The sequence below is a fragment of the Colobus angolensis genome, unplaced genomic scaffold (genome assembly GCF_000951035.1).
Source record: "Colobus angolensis palliatus isolate OR3802 unplaced genomic scaffold, Cang.pa_1.0 Scaffold94, whole genome shotgun sequence".
Taxonomy (NCBI): domain Eukaryota; kingdom Metazoa; phylum Chordata; class Mammalia; order Primates; family Cercopithecidae; genus Colobus; species Colobus angolensis.
The window spans coordinates 2,687,389-2,714,719 of record NW_012123376.1 but is presented as its reverse complement, the minus strand read 5'-3'; the positions used below and the strand labels follow the sequence as shown (position 1 = coordinate 2,714,719).

Below are 27,331 nucleotides of genomic sequence, written 5' to 3'. Positions count from 1 at the left end.
CTACATACTGTTTCTGTCTATAAAATAGTTACTTTGTCATAATAAGATGCATAAATTAAGGTTCCATAATCATTAGCAAACGATATTTGCCATACAAATTAAAGATGTTCTAGTCATTGTTTTTTGTCATTGTGTGGTTATCTGCGGTTATAGGATTTGATGTAAGACTTATGAAGTTGTCACTAGCTATGAGAACTTTACAGCGATTTCAGAAAGACCGAAGAGTTCTTTCCCACTGTCACTAGAACATCTTTTCTTTCCCATGGTAAACCCATCATCTTTCCTCTTGGTCCAGCTCTTTCTACCTGCACATTTTATTGTTTCACTTAGACTATCTCACTTGATAAGTCTGTCTCCTATTTTAGTTCTTGCCTATGTATACCAGCTTACTTCAGTATCCTGCCACTGAAAAATTTCTTGACCATGCCTCTCAAAGTTACCCAAAGCCTCAATCTTGATGAAGTAAAGGAGCAGTTTGGGTAAACTTTTAAAAAATATACGAATGGCTAACATTTATTGAGTGCTTATGCTGTGCCAGACATTGTTCTGAGAACCTTTACGTGTTGCCTCATTTAAGCCTCATAGCAACCCTGTGAAAGATAGGTACTTTTAGGGGAGTAGGCTTTCCCTGTGAACCATTATATTAAATGAATCATACAGTAAGTTAGATAGTACCGGTTACTTAGTGTCTTAGTCCATTTGGTCAGCTATAACAAAATACCATAGACTGGGTAGCTTGTAAGCAACAAAAATTTATTTTGCACAGATCTGGAAGGAAGACAGTCCAAGATAAGGGTGCTCGTATGGTGAGGTTCTGATGGGGGCCCTCTCCCGGGTTGCATACTTCTTGCTGTGTCCTCCTATGGCACAAGGGTAAGCTAGCTCTCTGGGATCACTTTTATAAGGGCACTAATCCCAACAATGAGGGTTCTACCCTTATAACCTAATCATCCCAAAGGCCCCCCACTTCCTGCTACTCACATTGATGATTAGGTTTCAATATACGAATTTTGAGGGGACACAGAAAATAAGCCCACAGTAAGTATTAGCCGTTGTTGTTATCAACTAACATAGTATCCTTATCTGTTTCATCCCTTTCATTTTCTGTGCCTTTTATGGCCATCAGACTGAATTTGTTTGTTTGTTATTTGTCTGTGAATAGACTATGAGGTCTGTGAGGACAGGGATGTTTTTGTATTCACGGTTGTATTTCCAGCACTTAGAACAGCGCCTGACACAAAGTAAGTGCCCAGCTATTTCTTAATGAATGACTGAACCCCATTTTGCTCTGATAAAACAAAACCACTAGGTGGTTAATAGCATACCCAAGGCCATTCAGATGAAAGTGATAGAGCCAGATAGGATTCAAACCTAGGAGGTCTAAAGCCTATACTCTACACAAGTGAAGCTCCAAACACTTTCTTTTAGGTACCGTATAGAGTCACCTCCCTAGTCTCGGTCACTTGGTAATTTATCCATGCATCCAGTGGTTTCCCATCTGTATTCCCTTACTCTTTTTGCGTTTCACGTGAACTCCATCTACCGTCACCTCTCCAGATCTTTCGTGCAACTCATTGAATCAACCTGAGGTTATCTCCCACTCATTAATGCACCCACTCTGTCAGCAAATATTTTATTAAGTGCCGCCTATATACCATATCCAGACTTACATTTTATTCGGCCACCTCTTTTATTATTTGTCTTCAGCTTGCATTATGCTTGGTTGTCAACGGCTTTGCTTCTTTTTAGGTGTAAGCTTTATATTATAGAAATGTTGGCTGATTCATGACAGGCTGTCTAGTGTAACAAATCCAAATTACAGTTCTAGGTGCACACAGTTTGGGTTTTGAATTCCAGCCTTACTAAATTCCTTGTTTGTTCCCTCATTTCCTATAAAATGATAATAGTATTTATTCCATGAAATTATTGGGAGGATTTATCAATGTATGTAAGCTCATAGATGCCTGGTGTATACTAATAATATACTTACTATTTACATATTATTTTATTTGTAGCTGTACTTACTCAGCACAATATTATTATTTTTCTACTTCCATGGTGCTTAATGTAGTTTTGTTGTGGTTTTCTAGTTTGACTGAAAATGAGGAAGATTAAATTAGTCATTTTCCTGAGTTTGACACATAATCATCATTGATCCCTGAAAGGCCACCGTTTATCTAATGTATTTATTGTTTTTATTCCTATAGCTCATTCCCTTCTTCCATTTCTTAATGCAAACATTTTAATGTTTTGTTTACGTGTATTATTGAGAATGTGTATCTTTTATTTCAACTTTACAGAAATGTAAATTATATGCTTTGTTTTAGTTATCATCTCTTTTTCTACTCAGCACTGTTTTTGAAATTATCTGTTACTTTGTGTACATCTAGTCCTTTGCTTCCAACTCTTATATAATTCTCTGTGTGCATCTACCAGTCTATCTACTCCTACATTGCTAGGCATCCAGATTGCCTCCAGCTCCTTGCCAACACATGCAGCATTAGACATTTCTGGACCTCTGTGAGCATGTCTTTGACATATATAAACATCTGCTTCATTTAAGTGTACTGCCAGCTTCTCTCCAAAATAGCTGTCCTGCTGTATATTAGTGGAGATTTTTCTCTATCAAATGAGCACTCAGGATTTTCTGCTCGAGGACCCCTTAGGAATAAGATGTTTGCTCTGAAATATATGAAGACATACCTATTGTAGAGTTAGCTTTCCATAATTTATTGAACCTAAAGCACCTCTATTGTAAGATTCATCATTACATGCATTGCTAAGGTTAAAAACTGCCAGTTGAATTATTAAGTGCCTTAGATTGGAAAATGCATTCCAATTTTAGAGATGTTACAATGTGAGAAAGTGTAGGTCTAGAGTTGATGAAAGAATATTTTAAAAATATTAAAGAATATGTATATGTGCATTAATGTGTGTGTGTGTATATATGTGTGTGTATATATATGTGTATAGATACATTGTGTGTGTGTGTGTGTGTGTGTGTATATATATATATATATTACATCCCCTGGGAATACCACCTTAGGCAAACAGCACTACACACATTACATATATATTTTTCACTTATTTATGTATAAATGAGTATGTGACATATTTCTTTTTATGTTTTAAAATAACACCTTTATTCGTATATGTTATTATATGTTTAGTTATGTCTTGTCTTTTGTCTGTATGTGTGAAGCACTCCAGATGAACAGAAAGTACTACACTGTTTCTTGTGAGCCTTGATTCTGAAGCTAGTACACTCCTCTGAATTTTGTCTCTCTGGTCGATTGTGAGGACTCAGAAGTATATTGGACTCCTGGTGTTAGACCTATTTGTTTTTTGGTGTTTCAGTGAGGTCCAGCTCTAGAAGAAAGCAAAGAAAGTTCATGGGATATTTTGAAGTGAACAGGGTCCCCAAAATCCTAATGGATCTGGTAACACCACATGGTCTTTGGTTCAAATCTGTCTGGTCACATCCTCTCTGAATTTTTAAGCAAAGAAGAAAGGGGCTCAATTTGGTAGTGCCGCCATATACTTTTTTCTTTTAATTTTTTTTTTTTTTTTGAGACAGAGTCTCACTCTGTCGCCCAGGCTGGAGTGCAGTGACATGATAGCAACTCACTACAACCTTCACCTCCTGTGTTCAAGCGATTCTTGTGCCTCAGTCTCCCGAGTGACTGGTACTGCAGGCCCATATCACCACGCCCAGCTAATTTTTGTATTTTTGGTAGAGATGGGGGTTTCACTATGTTGGCCAGGCTGGTCTTGAACTCCTGGCCTCAAGCGATCCACCCACTTCGGCTTCCCAAAGTGCAGGTGTGAAGCCACCGCACCCAGCCATGCCATACACTTTTTAGCCTAGGCAGGCAACCTAAAGCCTAGGTCTTGAAAGAATGGTATTTTTAGTTGGTCATTCATTCACCAAAGCTTATTGAGCATCATTTGCTAACGTTATGAAAAATATGTTTTCCTCACTAGACTATAACTCCATGATAATGGTTGGAAGTTACAGGAAAGGTAGATTTCTGCCCAACGTAAGCCTGTTACTGCTATTAACATTGAAATGGCCTGATCTTAAGTTTCTGAACTTCCTGTCATTGGAAGCATTTAAGTAGTCCTGAATAGTCAACTGTTAATAAATAATATAGGTATTTCTATTTTGGAAAGAGATTGAACCAACTGCCCAGGGCTTCAGGGATTAAGTTCAGCAGTTAATACCAGAGACTTGGAAAACGGTGGTTGCTGGTAACAGAAACCTAGAAACCATGGCTTAAGCAAGAGAAGGATTTTGTTTCTTTGGTATAACAAAAATCCAAAAATAGGTAATTTAGTAGACCTCATATGATTACTCCCTGATCGCATTAGGAACCCAGGCTCCTTTCAACCTCAGCTATTTTTAACATGCGCTTTTCACCTGAAATCATAAGATAGCTCATCTGCCTTCAATAGTGTTTACATGTAACAGACAATAATAAGGAGAAGAGTAGTGGAAAAGGGGGCATATGCCAAATGAGTCAATCCTCTTTAAAGAGTTCTTCCCAAAGTTCAAGCCAGTGGCCTCAATTGACTAATATTAAATAGCATGACCACCCCTTCCTACACAGGATGGGGAGCTAACTGGGCATGTTATTACTAATAAAAACCAGAGTGTATTAGAAAGAAGGGAAGGTTTGATGTTGGGAGGCAAGTAAGTTTTTTCTTCCACCCATCAAAATCTTTTTAGTTAGAAAATATTTGAATCTAATGTGTCCCACCCCATTATGGCAGCAATACAAATGTTTATGGATACATGGCTTTATGTACTAGGAAGTCTTGGCCATATTCATTTGATTTCTCCATGTCTAAAAACAGAACAAGCAGGTCCAGGAAAACTTTAAAAGCACTTCCCACTCAGCTACTTGTTAACTGAAAGAATGTAAAAAAGCTACTCAGAAGAGTAGCTATTCGGGCGAAACTTCCTGATACTAGAGAATTGTTAGCTTTACACTTTTATTTCCATCTATTGCTGCCTAGATTTCCTTCCTTATTGTACTTCTTTATTCCTTTCCTCTTCTCTGTTCTTGCCTTTCAAATTTTTAGACAGGGTCTCACTGTGTTACCCAGGCTGGAGTGTGGTGGCATGATCACAGCTAACTGCAGCCTCAAATTCCTGGGCTCAAGCAATTCTCTCATCTCAGTCTTTTGAGCAGCTGAGACTACAGGCGTGCACCTCCACGCTCAGCTAATTTTTTTAATTTTTTGTGGAAATAGGATCTCACTATGTTGCCCAGGCTAGTCTCAAATTCCTGGCTTCAAGCAATCCTCCCACCTTGGCCCCCTAAAAGTGCTGGGTTTACAGCTTGAGCCACAGAAATGAGTTCTTTCAATTTTTTAAATGCCCCAAACTCTTTTTGTTTCTCTCTCATTAGAGATCTGTGGGTTCCTTATTACCTGGGAAATGGATCCATTTCCCAGCTTGTCCCTGAGGTATGGGAGTTGATTTAGAAGTTAATTGAAATTGTAAAAGTTGAAACCCTGAAAAAAATGTGTGTGTGTGTTTTTTTTTTCCTTGTGATACAGGTTGTTTCTTATCTGAAATGCTTGGGACCAGAAGTATTTCAGATTTTTCAATTTTTTTTTTAATTTGGCAATATTTGTGTTACAACAGTTGAGCATCCCAGATCTGAAAATCTGAAATCCAAAATGGCCCACTGGGCATTTCCTTTGAGTGTCATAGTGACGCTCAAAAAGTTTCAGACTTTGGAGCATTTTGAATTTCAGATTTTAGGGTTTGGGATGCTCAACATATAGCAGTGTCCTTGATTTGGGAAATAGTAATTATGAAGAATGTGTTTATTTTATATTTTATTTTGATTTAAGTTATTTATTGAGATGTTGCTGGATGTATGCCAATGAATATGACAGAGGTCCTCTTTTTTATGGCCAAGACAGAAAATATTTTACGCTTTATAGGCTACGTGTGCTCCATCAGATTTTCCTCATGGGCTGGATTTAGCCTGTCACCATTTTTTAACTCTTGCTTTAGACTATAGTCAGAAAAGCTATTGGCAAAATTTTAGCGGTTAGAGTTACATGTCCTGATTTCTGTATTCAAAATGGCACTAAAATAATAGACTAAGGGCAGACAAGACAGAAGCAGAAGAGTTATTAGGTTGTTGCCTAATGTTAGATTCCTAAATTTTTGGCTTATTTAACTGGGGCCATATATAAGAATGGAAGGCTGGGAGAAAACTGATCTGGGAGGGAAAATACATTAATAAGTTCAGTTTTGAAGATGTTAACTTATAGATTCCTGAATGTAATTGTCAGTTAGAGTTTAGGAGGCATCCATCTCTCTCTCACACACACACACACACACACACAGATAGGAGTCCATCACACACACACACACACTCTTAGGTAGGTAGGTAGGTAGGTAGGTAGGTAGGTAGGTAGGTAGGTAGGTAGGTAGATAGATAGATAGATAGGTAGGTAGGTAGGTAGATAGATAGATAGATAGATAGATAGATAGATAGATAGATAGATAGAAATATACATTAGCATATAGGTGACACTTCAAGCCATGGGATTGTATGATATTTCCTAGGGAGAACAGAGGGCTATAAAGTAAGTCAAAGGGGTAGTCCAACATTCAGAAATGATGTAGCAGAAGAGAAACCAGCTGAGGAGCCTAGAAAGCTTAAGAGTATTTAGTGAGTTAATAAAATTAGAGAAGAGTATCATGGAAGCTAAAAGAGAGTGCAAGCCATGCTGTCAAATAAGATAAATATGTAGAAAAAAACAATGGACAGGGCATTATGGATTCTAACAAGAGTAGTTTCACTGGAATAGTATGGGGTAAAAACTATATTGCAGTTTTACTCTGAAGACCAGCAGAGAAACGGTGCTGTAGCAAAGAGAATGATGTGATCAAGGGAGCATTTGCTTGATGATAGAATGATTTGGTAGAGAAGAGGGACTTGACAATGCAAGAGGAGGGGTTCACTTGCATATATTATGGGTTGGCTGTGAAATTCATCTATTTTTGTTTGTTTGTTCATTTGTTTTAGACAGAGTCTCGCTCTGTTGCCCAGGCTGGAGTGCAGTGGCATGATCTCGGCTCACTGCAAGCTCCACCTCCTGGGTTCAAGCGATTCTCCTGCCTCAGCCTCCTGAGTAGCTAGGACTCCACCTCACCCGGCTAATTTTTTGTATTTTTAGTAGAGACAGGGTTTTACCATGTTAGCCAGGATGGTCTCGGTCTCCTGACCTCATGATCCGTCCACCTCAGCCTCCCAAAGTGGTGGGATTGCAGGTGTGAACCACCGCACCCAGCCCGAAATTCATGTATTTTAAGGGGCAAACAGGAATTGTCTTGGTTGAAGCAAAGGGAATAAGGAATTTTCTAAATAGACTAAGAGCAAAATCCAAGTGCTTGAGAAAGCACAGCGTACTTGAGGGATGGCAAGCACTTATTTGGGCTGAAATGGAGTTTCCTTTTAAGCTAGCGACAAAAGTGGTTGACTAGATCAAGAAATACCACAGTATTATGCCACAGTGTTTAGAATTTATTCTGAAGACAGGATCCTCTGAAGAATTTAAAACTAGGAAAATAATTTGTTTTTTTGAAACGGAGTCTTGCTCTGTCACCCAGGCTAGAGCGCAGTGGTGCCATCTCGGCTCACCGCAACCTCCGTCTCCCAGCTTCAAGTGATTCTCCTGCCTCAGCCTCCTGAGTAGATGGAGCTACAGGGGCCCACCACCATGCCCAGCTAATTTTTGTGGTTTTTTTAGTAGAGATGGAGTTTCACCATGCTGGCCAGGCTGATCTTGAACTCCTGACCTCAAGTGATCCACCCACTTTGGCCTCCCAAAGTGCTGGGATTACAGGCCTGAGCCACCGCACCCAGCGGAAAATAAATTTTTGAGCATTTTTAAAACATAAGATAAAGGAATATAGATTTGGAGATTGACAAAACTGGTGGCAGGAGGCCGGGCGTGGTGGCTCACGCCTGTAATACCAGCACTTTGGGAGGGTAAGGTGGACTGATCACTTGAGGTCAGGAGTTGGAGCTTGGCCAACATGGCAAAATCCCTTCTCTACTAAAAATACAAATATTAACTGGGTGTGGTGGGGCCTGGCTGTAATCCTGGCTACTGGGGAGGCTACAGCAGGAGAATCACTTGAACCTGATAGGAGGAGGTGGCAGTGAGCCAAAGTTGTGCCACTGCACTCTAGCCTGGGTGACAGAGTGAGACCGCATCTCAAAAAACAAACACAAAAACTGAAGGCAGGAAAACCAATGAAGAAACTCTCGCAATAGTCCAGGTGAGAGATGATAAGGGTCTAACTGAAGACTTTTCAGTAGGTATTAAAGAGGATGATACTGTTTTGACAGCTATTCTTGAAGTAAACTCAACAACAAAATACTGATTTCTGATCAGAATCAGGAGTTAGGGAGAACTAAGGTATCAAACACGAGTCAGGTTTTTTTGTGCTTTTTTTTTGTTGTTGTTGCTTTAGAGGCCAGAGATATGGGGAATACAGGATTAGGTGAGGTTGATTATTCCTTTTGTTTTGGATGTTTATAACATCACCTTTGTGATGATCCATTGAAGATGTGTAGTGGTCAGATATATAGATCTGGAATATAAATTCAGTGCCTGGCTTGGAAAAATAATTACTTGAGCAAGGCACCAACATGAAATCCCAGTGGTCAGTGAGCTTCTCAGTGAGAATGAATTAAGAGAGAGGAAAAAAAACTCTTAATGACAGCTTGACCAAAAAAAAAAAAATTTATGAGGCAGCAGTTTCAAACTATAGCATAACAGTCTTTGTGGATACAACCATTTCAAAAAAATCTCAACCCTATTTTGTGTTCTGTTATTGTTGTTTTGAAATAGGGCCTCTCTCTGTTGTCCAGGCTGTAGTGTGGTGGCAAGATTATGTATGGCTCACTGCGGCCTCAATCTCCTGGGCTCAAGCAATCCTCATACCTCAGCCTCTGAAGTAGTTGGGACTATAGGCACACACCACCACATGCAGCTAATTTTAAAAAATTGTTTGTAGAGATGAGGTCTCACATTGTTGCCCAGGTTGGTCTCGAACTCCTGGGCTCAAGTAAGCCTCTCATCTTGGCCTCCCGAAGTGCTGGAATTATAGGCGTGAGCCCCTGTGCCTGGTCCCTTTATCCATTGTTAGTCTGTTTCTTTTAAGTGTCTTTAAAATATGTTTATTATTGAAACTGAAAGTTTTTCTTTATGACAAATTTGAAAATTGAACATGTAATTGATCTTTTTCTCTTTATTAAGATTGAAGAGTTGGAGGAGAAACTTAATGACGCACTTCACCAGAAGCAGCTACTAACATTGAGATTAGACAACCAATTGGCTTTTCAACAGAAAGATGCCAGGTAAGAAACGTTTTTTTTAAAAAAACAATATCTAGTTAGCAATTAAAAGTAATTTTATTGCCTGTTCATGTTTGTGATTGTAAGCTAAAATAGAGAAATTTTAAGTCAGAGATAGCAATAATTTTTACACCTAGACCACAAAAAAAGTAGGATACTTGATACAATACATAAAATACAGAAAGTCAAAATTCAACATTCATTCAACAAACAATTGGTCAGTATAAACCATATATGATAAAGGAAGCTCTCTGAACTGACCACCATTAACCTTTCTTCTTTTACTCAACATACTGATTGATTCTCATGGCCCTTTGGACTTTCCTGGCTTGAAGTACTTTCTCTTATTCCTGCATACTTTCTGTAGCTCAGTTGTGGGCTTATCAAGCTTAAATATGCCTATGGCAATTATGTAATGTAATTAAAAATTATATGAACAATCAAATTCTTTGGAAAGGTTCAATAAAAGGAACTAAAAAAATTATGAAATTAAATATAAGCAACACAAGTTTTAAGATTGAGAGCAAATATCAAATCCACAAAAGATACCTTCACTGGTTTCTTCCTAAGTGTCTTTTAGGATCTCATGCCATTGTAAAGAAATTGAACTTGGATTTACACAAAATCAAAGCATACCTCTGTATTCAAAATATCTAGATCTTATATAAAAATGTGAATGTTTAGTTCCATGTTTTAGTTACAGATAAATGTGTAAAATAGGTATATTTTCCCTTTTTAAGATTTTACTAAACTGATATTGTAAAAAATTATCAGACCTTTTTATCAGCCACTATTACATTAGATTAGTGGACCTCAAACTTTAGCATGTGTCAGAAACACTTGGAGGGCTTGTTAAAAAAGACTACTGGATCCCACCCTCAGTTTCTGATTTGGGAGGGGTCGTGAAAATTTGCGTTTTTACCGGGTTCCCAGGTGATGTGGATGCTGCTGGTCAAGGAACAATACTTTGAGAACCACCGCATTCAATTATAGGTCTTCTACTCTAATTCTATAAGACACCTATCAGATTCAGTGATGCTGTTGAGAGGGCAGTTAGAAGTCTATTGTAATAAGATATCTGATGGTGGTAAAAAAAAAAAAAAGGTTGGATTCTGAATATATTTTGGAGGCAGAGCTGATGGATTCAATGTGGGGCTTAAGAGAAAAGGAGTCAAGGATTACATCAAAAATTTTGGCCTGAACAAATGAAAAAATGGAATTTCTGTCAGCTAAGAAGGAGGAAATCATGGTAGAAAAAGTTTTTGTGAGTAAAAAGCAGGAGTTCAGTTTGGGACATGTTAAGTTAGAGTTTTCTTGTTAGAAATCCATGTGGAGGTATATGAAAAGTCTGGTCTAGAGGTACAAATCTGGGGATCATTAGGGTATAGACAGTATTCAAGTCATGAGACTAGATGAATTCCCCAAGGAGGAGTGCATACAGACAGAGAAGAGGACCAAGTACTCCAACATTAAGACAGAGCAGAAAAGGAGACTGAGAAGGAACCACAGTAAAATAGAAGAAAAATGAACAGTATGGTGTCTTGGAAGCCAAGTGATGAAAATGTATCAAGGAAAGAAAAATGAATTGTGTCAAACTCTATCATTAGATCATGGATGAAAAGAGCTAAGAACTGATCATTTGCAATTTAGATGTCATTGTAATTTCATTAGAGACAGTAAAAATATGATCATCATGGGTTTAAGAGGAAAGGATTTGGAGACAATAAGTATAGACAACTTTTGAGCAAGTTTGCTCCAAGGGGTGGCTAACAAAGGGGGAAGTGCAATGAGGTCAAGAGTTGTGGTTTTGTTTGTTCATTTAAGATTGAAATAACAGCATGTTTGTCTGTTAATGGGATTGATACAGTAGGGAAGGGGAAAATCAGTGATGTGATTTGGCTGTGTCCCCACCCAAATCTCATCTTGAATTAGAGCTCCCATAATTCCTACATGTCATGGGAGGGACCTGATGGGAGGTAATTGAATCATGGAGGTGGTCTTTCCCATGCTGGTCTCATGATAGTGAATAAGTCTCACAAGATCTGATGGTTTTATAAATGGGAGTGCCCCTGCATAAGCACTCTTGTCTGCCACCATGTAGGACGTGCCTTTGCTTCTTTGCCTTCCACCATGATTGTGAGGTGTCCCCTGCCGTGTGGAACTCTGATTCCATTAAACCTCTTTCCTGTATAAATTACCCAGTCTTGGGTATGTCTTTATTAGCAGCATGAGAACAGACTAATAATATCAGATTGTCCCTTCATGATCACAGTCTTTCAGTAGACAACTAACAATAATGTCTGCTACATGTATTCTTTGAGAATGATGAGTATGTGCAGATTACTGTTTTCATTACCTTATTGATTGAGTGAATACTTTATGGTGGTTCAGTGTTACCGTCTTAAAGAGGTATCCTTGAAGTATCAGGATAAAAGGGAAATGAAAATTAGTAAGTAGAGTCCTTGATGTTTAACATTAAACCTTAAGCAGAAGAAATGCATAATTTTATGATTTGAATTTCTAAAGTTATTCTTTAAGAATATCAATTCTCTGTTTAATAATTTATATGGCTACACATTTAATAATTAGTATGGAATTGTCATTTCATATTGAACTGGTTACTATGAGTAAGCATTTTGCTGGAGTAAGTAAATAATACTGTCAGGCGTCTCATTTCCTAATTTTATGTTGATATAAATAGGAAACTGTGAGAAAATTAAATCTCAAAGACTTTTTCAAAGCCTGCTATAAATTCTCTTCTAATGTAGCAAATATCAAGAATTAATGAAACAAGAAATGGAAACCATTTTATTGAGACAGAAACAACTGGAAGAGACAAATCTTCAGCTAAGAGAAAAAGCTGGAGATGTTCGTCGAAACCTGCGTGACTTTGAGTTGACAGAAGACCAATATATTAAATTAAAAGCTTTTCCTGAAGATCAGCTTTCTATTCCTGAATATGTATCTGTAAGTATCATATCCATTTTTAACTACAGCATATATTTTCAGACTAAAATTTACCATTTATATAGTAGCAATTACTTTTGAAGTACCCAATTGATACATTATTTTATGGCTATGGATGGTGAATGGTCTTGAGATCCAAATTTTAAAGGATCATGACCATTGATCTCCAAAGTCAAGCATAGATAGGTTTCTGAAGTTAATGACTGCATAGTCCATAGAAATGAATTATCATAAACTGGTGATTTCTTACATTCTCAAAATGAAAAATTATAAACCACAGAGTAGTTATTGCCAGAGGTTGGTTGGGGTTAGTGGAAGAGAGGAGTTGGCATGATTATAAAGGGATAGGATGAGAAAGAACTTTGTGGTGAGAGATTGGCTCAAGATCTTGATTGCAGTGCTGGTTACAGAAATCTGGAATAGCTAAGATTAATCAATGGCAGTGGTCTAAAGTATTTTGGTGTCAGCATTCGTTTACACTCTAAAAATTATTGAGGACCCCAATGAGTGTTTGTTTATATGAGCTGTGTCTATTAATATTTACCATACTAGAATTTTAAACTAATAAAATTTTTAAGCACAAGAATATATAAGTACACAATTCCATTGGCCTTAAGAGTGATAATGTCATCATATGTCATGTAGCCACTGGCAAACTCCACTGAACAGTCATGAGAGAATGAAAATGAAACGGGGAAAAAATCTTAATAATTACTAGGAAAGTTGTTTTGATCTTGTGAATTCCCTGAAAGAGTCTCAGAGTGGCGGGTGGGCCAGAGTCCAGAAGTCTCAAAACCATATATTGAGAACTGCTGCTTTTTAATATATAGATGTCAGTTTACCCTAAAAGGCTTGAATTTTTTCATCTGTAAAAAGGATTAATAATAACAGTGCCTTTCTATTGGGGATAATTGTAAAGACTATGACTGTGTATGTAAAATGTTTATGAGCATAGTGCTTAGAAGATAGTAAATACATAAAAATGTTACCTATTGTTTTTCCTCTAGTGGTGGTTGCTATTCTTGGTTCTCATTGGGAAAAGATTTTCAGATTAGTGATGTCTGATAAAATGAAGTTCCTTTTTTGTTCAGCTGTTTTTTTTCTTTTTAAGGCTCAAATACATTTTTTCTGTCCAAAGTATACTGTCCAAAACAAATACCTCAAATTCTGTTTTTGAGGCTTCATTTACAGTAGATATAAAGTATCACACTGGTGGCAGTTACACATATTTTTGCTGTTTGTTTTCTTAATATTCCTTCTTACATGTTTTCTTTTCACAAACAATATTATCGTTAACTAATTTAATTATATGCAGATTCTTTTTGTTGAAGGCTAATACTAAGATTTGCCTCTTACCAAATAATGGTATTCTTGTAATACAGTCGTATGTTAAGGAGTTTCGGACTGTAAATAAAGCTTTGCCAAGAGCCTGGGATGAAAATAAAGAAAACACTTCACCTCTTCATCAAGTATTTATTGAGTGATTATCATATTTTTAGGCACTGGAAATAGAGCACTGTATAAACCAGACAGAAATCCCTGCCCTCATGAAGCTTATGTCGAAGTGGAGCAACACAGCCAATAACTTAAAAGTTAAATATGTAGAATATCTGTTTGTCAAAGGTGCTATAGAGAAAAGAGCATGGGTGAGAAATAGGGAGTGCTACTTTAAATTTGGTAGGGAAATCAGGGAGGGCTTTACTAGCAAGGTGATATTTGATCAGAGACCTATAGGGAGACAAGGCATGAGCCATGCATTTATATGGGGGAAGAACTTCTCTAGCAGAAGAAACAGCAAGAGCAAGACTCCTGAATATTTGTGATATATTCCGGAAGTTTACAAGCAGATAGTGTGGAGTGAGCAGTAGTAGATGAGTAGTAATGGAGTGTCAGTAGAAGGGAGGAAGGACTGTCAAAGATAGGAAGTTATAAATCATCTGGCCCTTGAGGGAAGTTAATTGAACATTAAAGCTTGATAGAAAGTATTAGTGGCTAGGTTCCATTAATGACTGTCTTGTTGTAGTTTTGTAAGCATGTCTCTTTATTACTGATAAGTGAGAGCACTACAAATTAGCAAATTTTAATCGTAATTTGGATTTAAGACGGCTTATTAATTTAATTTCTTTTTCAAGGTTCGGTTCTATGAACTAGTGAATCCATTAAGAAAGGAAATCTGTGAACTACAAGTGAAAAAGAATATCCTAGCAGAAGAATTAAGTACAAACAAAAGCCAGCTGAAGCAGCTGACAGAGGTTTGTATGGTTTTGATTGCTGGTGGGAAGAAGCTTCAACTTTTTCTATAGAGTCCCTCAAGATTTGTGATAAGGAATATAAAAGTCAGTGATTGAAAAATGGGACTAGGGGATGGTGACTGCTACAGTTCTTCTTAAGTAGTGGGAAGGAGGTTAAATTGGAAGTAATCTTAAAAATTGACAAGACAAGTCTATGATATTGACGTATCCCATATTTGAGCTTTTATTGTTGCAAGTCATTTTTATAATCAGCTGCTTTTGAAATCCTAATATGGGCTATACTTGAAAATTACCGTATATACCCAGATGATGCATATGCACGTAACTATTTAATAATTTGTCTCTATTTTTAACATCACTTTGTCAGGAAATTTAGGCAAGAAACGAAATGTAGGCCACCGTATGCAGGGGATCTCTTGCAGGTGCCATAAGAAAGAAAAAAAAGAGAATACTTTTACTTTGAACTAAAGTGCCTCATAGGTTCTGGTTTGCCTAAGACAGCTGCCATTATTCTTGTGAATAAATATTTATAGTACCCCTTTATTTTCAAAAGTATCTCAGCCTAGACAATGAATATAGTAATCATAAATCAACATTTATATAGAAGGGTGGACTAATCATTAACTTGATTATATTATTGACCAGATATCCTAGATTACTCTTGTATTTATAGTCTGCTAACAAAAAAATAATGGTAGATTGATTCATTCTACCATGTAACAGTTGGAAATGGGTGGCTGTTTTTCTTCAAAGATTTCATTCTTCTGAAAGGAAAACACTTGTAGTTTACAAATGGAGTCTGCTGTAGTTCTTCATTACAAGTTAGCCTTGTTTACTTATGTGGCTTCTTTGTCAAGTGCAGTTAGCTCTCATAGTATTTATTCTGAGCATGTGTACTGATACTAGCATTAACCCCAGTGATGTGCACGATGCTGTGCTAGGTGCTTGCAGTGAACCCAAGAGAGGCAATGCCTGCCCTTCTAGAGTTTACTTTCTAGCAGGTTAGAATTAGAACATTAGATGATACTTTGACACTCTCATTTACTGTGTGACCATAACCAGGTCATGTAATGTTAACTGTTCTATCAAATGGAGAAAATAATACTGTTTGTTCATTTATTTAATTGCATTGCCTATGTTTCCCTTTCAGAGTAAAAACGTGATTTTAGCAAAGTTGCATACAAGCATTTATGTCCTATTTTAAGGGCAGTTTTTATCAATGATATTATTCAGAAATAGATAATTATAATTTAATTTGTATTTTTAATGCTCTACTTTGCTGCACTATTAGTCCTAGAGAGAATTTACTTAAATCTTACCATAGAATCAATATTACAGACAAAACAAGAAGGCTCAGCTTCCTTCCTCTCCTCTGAGGAGCAGTGACATCAGCAGGAACAATTAGAGGGGCAGATGTGCCCCCCACTCCAAACTTCAGTTGTTTTCTTTTCTTCTCTTAGCATGTCATATTGTGCAGGTAAACTGTTTTGCACATTTAGAAAGATAATTCAATTTTTAAAAAAAATTCAACTGTAGTCAAAATAGTAGAGAACAGAGAAGGCCTCAGTTTGGCCACTTTCTAATTTTGCAGCCTTGGGCAAATCATTTATACTCTATTGCAGGATGGTTTTGGTGGTACAGGGGTTACTGGGGAAGAGGCAATTAGACAAGGTTTTAGAGTTGGTTCTACACACCTTATAGTACCTCAGCATCCCTCAAGGACTTCTTATTATGTAGTAGGAGGGCTGGAGGAGCTCCCTATCCTTGTTTTTATCAAGCCACCCTTTTTAAAATAACTTTAATAGTTGGGACTTCTCAGCATGATTTCTCTTGAACACAGATAACTCAGACCATTCTTAGAGTTTGTGGTTTTTCTGCTGTGTCAAGGACCTGGTACAGGTCAACTTGCCAAACACTAGGAAAAAAGTAAATATTTTTAAATAAAAATATTTTTAAATAAAAAGCAAAACCAGTATCATTAAACAGCTTTATTTATTTATTTAAACAGGAGTCTTGCTCTGTCACCCCAGCTGGAGTGCAGTGGTGCCATCTCTGCTCATTGCAACCTCCACCTGCTGGGTTCAAGTGATTCTTGTGCTTCAGCCTCCCAAGTAGCTGGGCTTACAGGCATGCGTCACCACACCTGGCTAATTTATGTATTTTTAGTAGAGATAGAATTTCGCCATTTTGGCCAGACGGGTCTGGAACTCCTGGCCTCAAGAGATCCACCGCCTCAAGAGATTGGCCTCCCAAAGTGCTGGGATTACAGGCGTGAGCCACCGCACCTGGCCAAACAGGATGTAGTAAACAATAAATAGTAGTACTCAATATTAAAATAAATGTCACATATTCTGGAGTTTATTTTTTCAAATGATTCATTGAATTATTTACTACTATTTATTTGAGGAATTAAAAGACAGTTTCTCATCTCTGCAACATGACAATTAAAAGAAAAATTCAACTGTAGTCAAAATAGTAGAGAACACAGTCCTGTCTGTCTCCCATCTTAACAGCTTCTCGCTCCGTAAAATAGGGATGATAACATGTAACACCTACCACACGTCATTATTATAAAGAATGAAATTCTTTCAATAAATGTGTATCCTGCATTTACTATACGGCATGCATTATTCTTGGTACTTAGGATACCTCGTTAAACAAAGCAGTAATCCCTGCTATCATGGAGTTTATATTTTTAAAGGATATCTGTGAGATGTGTATTGTATTTTAAAAGGGAAAGCAAACAATAGCAAATCATATAGTGTGGCAGAAGTTGATAACTGCAATAGAAAAAAAAAATAGTTCAAGATAAGGTGAATTGAGTGGCATATATGGAGAGCAGGGAAGAGAGCATTGTCAGAATTGTATAAGGTTGGCTAGTAGGTCTCATTAAGCAGCTTAGAAGTTTACAAAGTCTTGAGGAAGTGAGAGAGAGAACAAGGCTGTCTTCCTTGATACAGCTCAGGAAAGAGCTTCTAGATAGCAAGAACAGCCAATGCAAACGCAGGGGGGTACTTTGGTATTTGTGGAAGAGTGAGGAGCGTAATATGACTGGTATGCTTGAAGGGAGGAGGAGAATAGTTGTAGTTAAGATCAGAGAGGTAATGAGTCTGTTGAGGTCATCATACAGACTTTGATTTTAACCTTAAGTGAAATGAAAAGTTGCAGGATTTTGGAAAGAAGTCTGACATAATCTGACATATACAGTTGACTGTTGAACAACATGGGTTTGGACTATGTAGGTTTATTTACACATTTTTTTTTCAATAGATATACTGGAAAAATTTTTGGAGGTTTGTGACAATTTGAAAAAACTCACATATGAACTATGTAGCCTAGAAATATAGAAAAAAATTAAGAAAAAGTTATGTAATGAATGCATAAAATATATGTAGGTACTATATTTTGTCATTTACTACCATAAAATTTACACAAATCTATTATCAAAAGTTAAAATTTATCAAAGCATGCATACAAACACACCTTACATGGTGCTATTTTCAGTAGAAACAAATGTAACAAATGTAAAGATGCAGTATTAAATCATAACTGCATAAAATTAACTGTAGTACATACTTTACTACTGTAATAATTTCTTAGCGTCCTCCTGGCTATTCTGGTAGACTCAAGGGTTTGGGATATCCGCTTAAAACACTGTATGATGCTAATCATCCCCACGTGAGCAGTTCTCCAGTAAAATGTGAATCACAATAAAAAGTGATTTCTTGCAGTTCTGGCATATTATTTTTTGTCATGTTTAGTGCAGAACTGTAAGCCTTGGATAACACCATGGGAACCATACGAAGTGTCACCAGTGATGCTGGAAGAGCTCTCAAGCAGCAGAGAAAATTTATGACGTTGTAAGAAAAAGTTAAATTGCTTGAATTGCAGATTGAAGTCTGCACCTGTTGGGTTGCCTACCATTTTGGACAGACCATAAATCTTGTAAACAGGTTATGTAAAACTTAAAGCATCCATAATACAGTACAGTTCTGTAAATGTATTTTCTGAGGATTTTTTAAAAATTTTCTTTCTCTAGCTTTTATTGTAAAAATACAGTATATAATACATATAACATAGAAAATATTTGCTAATAGACTATATTATAGTAAGGCTTCCAGTCAACAGTAGGCTATTAAGTTCTCTCCTGAGAATAGACTGTAGAGCTATAAGGATGGAAACAGAAACGTGTTAAGAGGTTGTTGTAATCTAGGTGAGAGATTATTGTGTTTCAGATCCAGGTGGTAGCAAGGGAAGTGGTAGATTCTGGATTTATATTAAAAGTGGAGCCAGTAGAAAAAAGGTAGAGTCATGAATTGGATGGAGAATGTTAAAGAAAGATAGGGGTCAAATTAACTCTGAAAAATGTTGGTTTAAATAACTGGAAGGATAGATTTCTGTTCAGCTGAGATGGGTAGATTGTGAATGAGGCTGACTTGAGTGCAAAAGAGTGTGGATCTTAGACATGTTGAGTTTGAGAGATCTGTTAGATGTACAGTCAAAGATATGTGGATGTACAGGTGGTGAACTTTAGAAGATAAACATTCAAGAGTCATCAGTATAAAGATGACATTTAAAGCCAAGATGAGATTACCAAAGGAGAGTGAGTGCAGAGAAGAGAAGAAGACCACAGCTTGAGCTCCAGGGCACTTCAACATTGCAATGTGGGAGAGAGAAGGAGGAGTTACCAGTGAAATGGGGAAATTAAGAGAATTGTATGTCCGGGAAATCAAAGGGCAAAAGTTTGTCAAGGAAAAGAGAGTGACCAGCTGTTCCAAATGCTGTTAATAGGTACAGTTAGATGAAGACTAAGAATTGACATTGTGTTTAACAAGGTCATTGAAAACCTTGTCAGGAGTAGTTCTGGAGGAGGGATAGGGTCAACAGTTTGATTACAGTGTTTGAGAGTGAATGGAGGAAATGAATTGGACATAGAGTATAGACAACTCTTTCTGAGTAACACTAATGTGTAGAGGAACAAAGAGTTGGCAATTACAGGAAACATGGAGTCAGGGAAGGCTTGTTTTTTTTGTTTTTTTTGTTTTTTTCCTTAAGATAGGAGAGATCACAACTGATGTATTTAAAATCACATTGTAACCATCAGAATTTTCTCACTGTCCACAACAGTAGAAGGACATTCATGTAATTGTTAACCAAAAATGTAGGCAGTACTGTTGGATACCCAGTTATAACTATGTTTAAGGCTCCTCACTTTAGTATCCATGTAATAAAAAGAGTCGTGTATATTTGGGGTATTGTCAATAATACATGTTTCTGTAATTATGATATTTGGGGAAACTGTTAGAATACAGGGGTGTTTATTGATTGAATTACTCGTGATTAATTCTGTGGGACTTTCTTAATATCAAGATAGTGGTTTAAAAAATAATAATTTAGTAAAGTGAGATAATTTATCTCTTAATAGCTAGAGTTTTAATTATGTCACAAAAAGTTGAGTTTTGATTTAAAAAAACAACTGAAGAATATATTTATAAGTGGGTAAGGAAGAGAATGTTACGATCACTAGAGGAGGGTTTACAAAAAGATCTGGGTTATTTAAATGGGGCTGGGAGAAGTTGAAGAGGTGATTGGACACTGTCAGGTTACTGAGGTTCAGTTGTCATTAGTGAGAACCATTGTCTCTAGGACTTTTAAAACTAATCACAAACCCCTAATTTATGAAAGTGCTAAATGAAATTGTCAGTTTTTCAGTTGAAGGTTTCTGCTTTTTCTCTTGTTACTTGGAATGTTCTTATCTGAGTGTTTTTTACCCAGTGGTATTTCATGTTTCTTTCCTCTTCAGTCTGTGGGCTGTGTATATATACTTACTGTTGGCCTGAAGCAGACAATAAAAACACAGAAATGCCCATCATATCCAAAGGAAGTAGCAAGAAAATTTCGACTTTTCCAATGGTGTCATTAATTTTAAGTTTCTTCACCCAAAAGAGTAAATTTTCCTTTTAACTATAGTAGGAGAAAAAGTAATATATTTTCCTCACCCATTGCGAGGTTTATGGCTGAGACCCCAATAATAAAAGAATAACAAGAGAAAAGCATAACAAATTTATATATAAATTTATACGTATAATTTAATGTAAATTTTACATGACATGGGAGCCTTCAGAAATGAAAATTAAAAGACCCAGGGAAAATGTATTTTTGTGGATAGTCATGCATAAGTATGTTTGGAAGACAAAAGAGTATGATCTAATGGTAATCAGCTGGGAGAATTTAGCAAGGCTTGTTTGTTCACATTCTTCTTGGCCTCAGTGTGTGACATTCCTTCCCATTGGGTATAGGGCGGGACACCTGTCACCTTAGGGGAAAGGGGAGGGAAAAACAGAGTGACCTTCCTAGGTTTGATGACCTGCCTCAAGGGAGAAAGGGGAAAGGGAAATTTTCATTTCTGTGGCCCACTTCAAGAGCGATGGGTTGGGAGAAGGTCAGGGAGACGCCCCTGTTTCTGTAGTTTTCTTAATTTCCTTCAGGTTAAAATACTCAGTATGCCAGGGTGCCATGTTTCAAGGTGTCTGTTCTGAGTCCTTACAGAGGAATGAATATTTTATTTTGTAGTGAGTAAATTGAAAATATATCCAATGAAAGTGTGTTCACTGATTCTAAGTTTTCCTAAATTTGACAAATAAAAGGAAGTGTTACGTTGTTCAATAAGCGGTAAGATACACTGCCATAGTAAGTTTTGGGAGAAGGTCCATGATATTGATAGCTGCAACCACTATATAGTTACTAGATTTTTTTTTTTTTTTTTTTTTGAGTCAGACTCATGCTCTTGTCACCTAGGCTGCAGTGCAGTGGTATAATCACGCCTCACTGCAACCTTTGCTTTGTGGGTTCAAGCGATTCTCCTGCCTCAGCCTCCCGAGTAGCTGGGATTACAGGCGCCCGCCACCACACCCAGCTATTTTTTTTTTTTTTTTTTTGAGATGGAGTGTTGCTTTGTCACCCAGGCTGGCGTACAGTGGCGCGATCTGCAAACTCTGCCTCCCAGATTCACACCATTCTCCTACCTCAACCTCCTGAGTACCTGGGATGACAGGCACACACCACCATGCCCGGCTAATTTTTTGTATTTTTAGTAGAGACGGAGTTTCACCATGTTAGCCTGGATGGTCTCGATCTCCTGACCTCGTGATCCGCCTGCCTCGGCCTCCCAAAGTGTTGGGATTACAGGTGTGAGTGAACACGCCCGGTGTGAAGTTACTAATTTTTAATAAGACATGATCCACATTTTTCATGTGACATTATTCAGAAGATCTTCATAAAGTGATTCAACAAATATTTTATTCTTCAGCTCATACTTATCTAAGGTTGGATATCTTAAGATAAGCGACATTAGTCTTATTAATGACTTTATGTAATTTTAAAGTTGGATACAATATAAGCTTTTGGAAAAAAACATGACTGGATGGTATTCACCCAAGAATTCTAAGGGACTTAAAGGATGAACCTGAAACTGCAGCACATGTGTAATACTATTACCAAATACAGCACTTGAAGTAGGTGTAATTGCTTAAAAGCTGGTAAATTGCCTGCCTGACTCTAGAAACTAAGGACCTCCACATTTACAAACTGATAAAACACACTTTTATGCTTACTGAGCTTGTGTAATGCGTGAAGATTAGGATCAGTGAATACTTAGGCAAGTTAAACCTGCAGGGGAAGGTCAACAGAGTAGTATAAATGGACAAATTATATTTCACCTGTATATAAAGAGAAAATAAAGAACAAATTACATGGACTTTCAAAAAGCCATTGACAGGGTTTTAAATTCTAGTTTTTAAAAATTGGCAGACTTTTTAAAAATTACAGTGAATAATGTAACATTAAATTTACTACTTTAACCATTTTCATGTATACAATTCAGTAGTGTTAAGTATGCTCACATTGTGGTGCAACAGATCTTCAGTACTTTTGTATGTTGCAACACTGAAAACTGTACCCACTAGACACTAATTCTCCCTCTCCCTTCCCCCTAGTCATTGGTAACCATTTTTTAACTTTGTTTCTATGATTTTGATTAGTTTAGATTCTTCATATGAGTAGGATCCTAGAGTATTTGCCCCTTTGTGATTGGTTTCAATTAGCATAATGTCCTCAAGGTTTATCCATGTTGTAGCATGTGACAGAATTTTCTTTCTTTTTTTTTTATTGTACTTTTAAGTTCTGGGGTACATATGCACAACGGGCAGGTATTGTTACGTAGATGTACTCCTGCCATGGTGGTTTTCTGCACCCATCAAGCCGTCATCTACATTAGGTATTTCCCTTGATGCTATCCCTCCTGTAGCCCCCCACCCATTGACAGGCCCCAGTATGTGATGTTCCCCTCCCTGTGTCCAAGTGTTCTCATTGTTCAACTCTCACTTATGAGTAAGGACATGCGGTGTTTGGTTTTCTGTCCTTGGGATGGTTTGTTGAGAATAATGGTTTCCAGCTTCATCCATGTCCCTGCAAAGGACATGAACTCATCATTTTTTGTGGCTGCATAGTATTCCATGGCATATATGTGCCACATTTTCTTTAGTCTATCATTGATGGGCATATGGGTTGGTTCCAAGTCTTTGCTATTGTGAATAGTGCCGCAGTAAATATACGTGTACATATGTCTTTATAGTAGCATGATTTATAATCCTTTGGGTATATGCCCAGTAATGGGATGGCTGGATCAGGTGGTATTTCTAGTTCTAGATCCTTGAGGAATCACCACACTGTCTTCCACAATTTTCTGTCACAATTAGGTTGAACTAATTTATGCTCTTTTTTTTTCTTCTTTTTTAAGTTTGCATAATATTCCATTGTGTGTATATACCACATTTGCTTTATCCATTCATCTATAAATAGATGTCTGAATTGCTTCTACCTCTTGGGAGAAATGGACAGACTGTAAGAAGTGTTATCATGAATTCTCAGGGAATTGTTTTCTCTTTAGTAGTTGAAGGATAAGAGCCAAAAAAAAAAAGGAATAAAAAAGAACTAAATGAAAAACAAAAATAGAAGTATTCTTCATATGTAACTGTTAAGTCCAATCTTATTCATTATTTAACATTTTAATACATTTATTGGGCTGGGCACAGTGGCTCTCGCCTATAATCTCAGCACTTTGAGAGGCTGAGGTGGGCAGATCCCCTGATGTCAAGAGTTTGAGACTAGCCTGGTTAATATGGTAAAACTCCGTCTCTCCTAAAAATACATAAATTAGTCAGATGTGGTGGCAAACACATGTAGTCCCAGCTACTCGGGCTACTGAGGCAGGAGAATTGCTTGATCCCGGGAGGCAGAGGTTGCAGTGAGCCAAGATTGTGCCTCTGCACTCCAACCTAGGCAACAGAGCAAGACTCTGTCTCCAAAAAACAAACAAACAAAAATTTAACACATTTATTGATGAGGAGGCACAAAGTATAATCTCAAGTTTGTAAAGTTTTTCTGAGCAGTGGAACACCAGACTAGTAGGGCAAATTGGAGGGACATCTCAAAAGGTAAGTGGACCGATTATAAATGAATGTGTTTTCTTTTTAATAACTATCAGTCAGCTTATATTCCCTAAATTAGCATGTTCAAAACTGATCACCTGCCCCAGAGTGTAATTTTTTTGCCATTTTATTATAGAAATTTTCAAACATAACTTGAATTTTACAATGATACCAGTACATTTATCACTAAATTTCTGCCATTAACATTTTTATTATATTTGTCTTATCAAATATCTGTCCATCTATCAATCTACCAGTCACATTTAATTTTATGAGAAAATGCTGAACTTTTTTTCCATTTGTCAGTAATTTCTTCGTTTTAATTACTGAGTGATGTTACATTGAATGGCTCTAGTTATTTACTGTTTGATGGGCATTTTGAGTTATTTCCAATTCAGAGACTTTACAGACAAAGCTCTGAGAACATTTGAGTATGGTTTTTTGTGTGGACATGTTTTTGTTTCTCTTGAGTAAGTACTTAAGTGTGGAGTTTTTTACTTCTAGAATTTCAGTTTGGTTATTTATTATAGCTTTTATTTATCTGCTATTTGTTTACTTATTGTGAGCATATTTTCCTTTATACCACTGAGAATTGTTAAAATAGGAGCTTTAAAATTCTTGTCTGCTAATTCCAAACACTGGGTCATCTTGGAGTTGATCTCTGTTGATTGCCTTTTCTTTGAGAAATGAGTCACATGTTCCTCTTTCCTCAGATGTCAAGTAACTTAACATTGTTCAGACCATTAAGTAAATGTAGATGAGAACATTGTGACTATTATGTTGTTGAGACGCTGCATTTTATGTATCTCTAAACAGTGGTGATGTTTTTGTTTTAGCAGGAAATTACTTCGTTGTACTCAAACAGCGTACATACTCTGTCTATTGGGCAGCAGTTCAAATTTCAGTTCAATTTTTTTGGTCTTAGTAGGGCTGCTTAGAGTCTGCCCTACACATGTGTTGTTTAGAGGGTAGCCAGATACTCACGCAGAAATTACCCAAAGAATTCAGTTTCCCCTCTCTGGCTGTCTCTGAAATTTTCTCCTCGTTTAGAGCAGCTGCAGTTCCCATAAACTCTGTCTTCTGATTCTCCAACCTAGAAAGACCAAAGATTTTCTGATGCACCTTGATCCATCCAACCTGGCACAGAATGGGACTGGCCTCAGGCTAAGCGCTACTAAACAAAAACAAAAAATACTAGGAAACTCACCTAAATGCTGAAAATGATAGCAATAATGACAATTCCGTAGTGGTTTACTAAGAGAAACTAAGGTATTTGTTAGGCATATCTCTGAGTTTTGAGACCGGCAATTAAGAAAACAAACTTTCCATTTTACTTTAAAAGTTTATTCTCTACAGAGAGTTCATGAATCTGGAAAAAAAAAATTATTCTCAATCTTTCCATTTTACTTTATGAATCTCTTATCCAAAATGGTCTTAATTTTTTTCACCACTTGGTGGCAGTATATGTCCATCTTTTTTTTTTTCTTTTTTTTAATTAAACCTGTTGGGGGCTATTTGGAAATTCTGCTTATTTTTGACCTAGAGACCCAAAACTTTACATTTAGTTACCTTATTTTCATTAATATTTGTTATTTCATATAAAATGCCTGCAATCAACCAGATAGTATCTTTTTCTAGTCAAATTTAACGTATTTAGAACTTGGAGAATGGAGTATCAAAACAAAAATTTGTGTTCCATAATATGTATTCAGAGATATCTCAGTTATTGCACTAATTTCATAATTATGCCTACCAGAAATGTTGAGAATTTTAAATTCTGTTTAAACCAAAAACATTCAGGATTTTAAATTCTGTTAAAGCCACATTAAATCAGTAAAGCCACACAATTACACAATTAATTTGACTCTGCTTTTGTTTGTGTGAGATGAAAACTGTTAAAAAAATTTAATAGAAGGTTTTTTTTTGGAGGGGTGTGGGTTGGGGGGAGACGGAGTTTCGCTCTTGCCCAGGCTGGAGTGCAATGGCATGATTTTGGCTCACTGCAACCTCTGCCTCCCGGGTTCAAGCGATTCTCCTGCCTCAGCCTCCCAAGTAGCTGGGAGTACAGGCATGCGCCACCATGGCTGGCTAATTTTTCTATTTTTAGTAGAGAGGGGATTTCACCATTTAGTCAGGCTGATCTTGAACTCCTAACGTCAAACGATCCTCCCACCTTGGCCTCTCTAAGTATTGGGATTACAGGCGTGAGCCACTGCGCTTGGCCAGAATGTGATTCTTGACCTTTAAAAAGAAATTACTCTTTCTGAAGTGGCAGTTTTAGTGGATTTCTGGGATTTCCTTTTGTAATTTTTTCCAGATCTTTACTTATTTGGAAATAACGTCTAGATACTATTATAACACTGGAAAATAGGGCTCATCTTTTACTTCAAGTCTGGAGTTTATTTACAAGTGTCAGTAATGTAGTTTAATTCTAGCATATTTTGAGCTATATTATGTATATGATCTTGTGTATGGTACTTTATGTTTATAAAAGTGCTTATAGATAACTTTATTTCCTACTTATGAATTTTCTCTATTAGCAGGTCAAAATTTTGGTTGATCACATGCAAGTCAGCTATGTGTTGCTGTTTTGCCATTATAGAGTTAGTTCAGTATGCTTTTTCATTTCAAAAGGTTGTAATGTTAGAGATACAGTGTAAGGCATTAGTGAGTCCGCACTTAATAAAATTATTACATTTCGTGAGGAAATGGTGAAATATTTTTCTCTTATGAGAACTTTGGTAACTAGGAAGCAAGAAGAGTTTTGTCAAGATAACTTCCTTGTTTAGAAACTTACATTCTTTAAAAAATTCTGCAAGATTATCTTGAGGTTCATCTTAAGTATTCATGCGTAATTCAGTGAATTTTATTTGTATGAAAATCAGTTATTTCATTGATGAAACATTTGTTTATTAAAATTTTTATATTTTAGGGGGTATTAACTGTTTTCTGAGATTTCTTTTTATCTTATCCAAGGGATGAGCTTAAAGTTTCTTTATAAGGTACATATTTATAAGGATATCCATCAGTTATAATTATACTAGAATGCTTAACAGATTTATTAGTAAACGGTGATAGATTTTCCTCTTTATATTAAATTTAAAGTGCATAAGCACTGCTTAAAATTTAGATTCATAGCCACCGACATGGGTTCTATTTTGGTCTGAGGTGGAACTAAAAACCTCAATTTTTTTTTTTTTTTTTTTTTTTTGAGACAGAGTCTTGTTCT

At 36.7% G+C, this 27,331-nt stretch overlaps 1 protein-coding gene across 1 annotated transcript in view; it reads left to right on the top strand.

Annotated features, from left to right (window-relative positions):
* The window catches only part of PIBF1 (progesterone immunomodulatory binding factor 1), a 266,063-nt gene that overhangs the window by 3,505 nt on the left and 235,227 nt on the right, over positions 1 to 27,331 (top strand). The window contains exons 3-5 of the mRNA XM_011932158.1: positions 9,298 to 9,398; positions 12,164 to 12,362; positions 14,495 to 14,614. Of these exons, the coding sequence (XP_011787548.1) occupies positions 9,298 to 9,398; positions 12,164 to 12,362; positions 14,495 to 14,614 (420 nt within the window). The remainder of the gene's footprint in view (positions 1 to 9,297; positions 9,399 to 12,163; positions 12,363 to 14,494; positions 14,615 to 27,331) is intronic.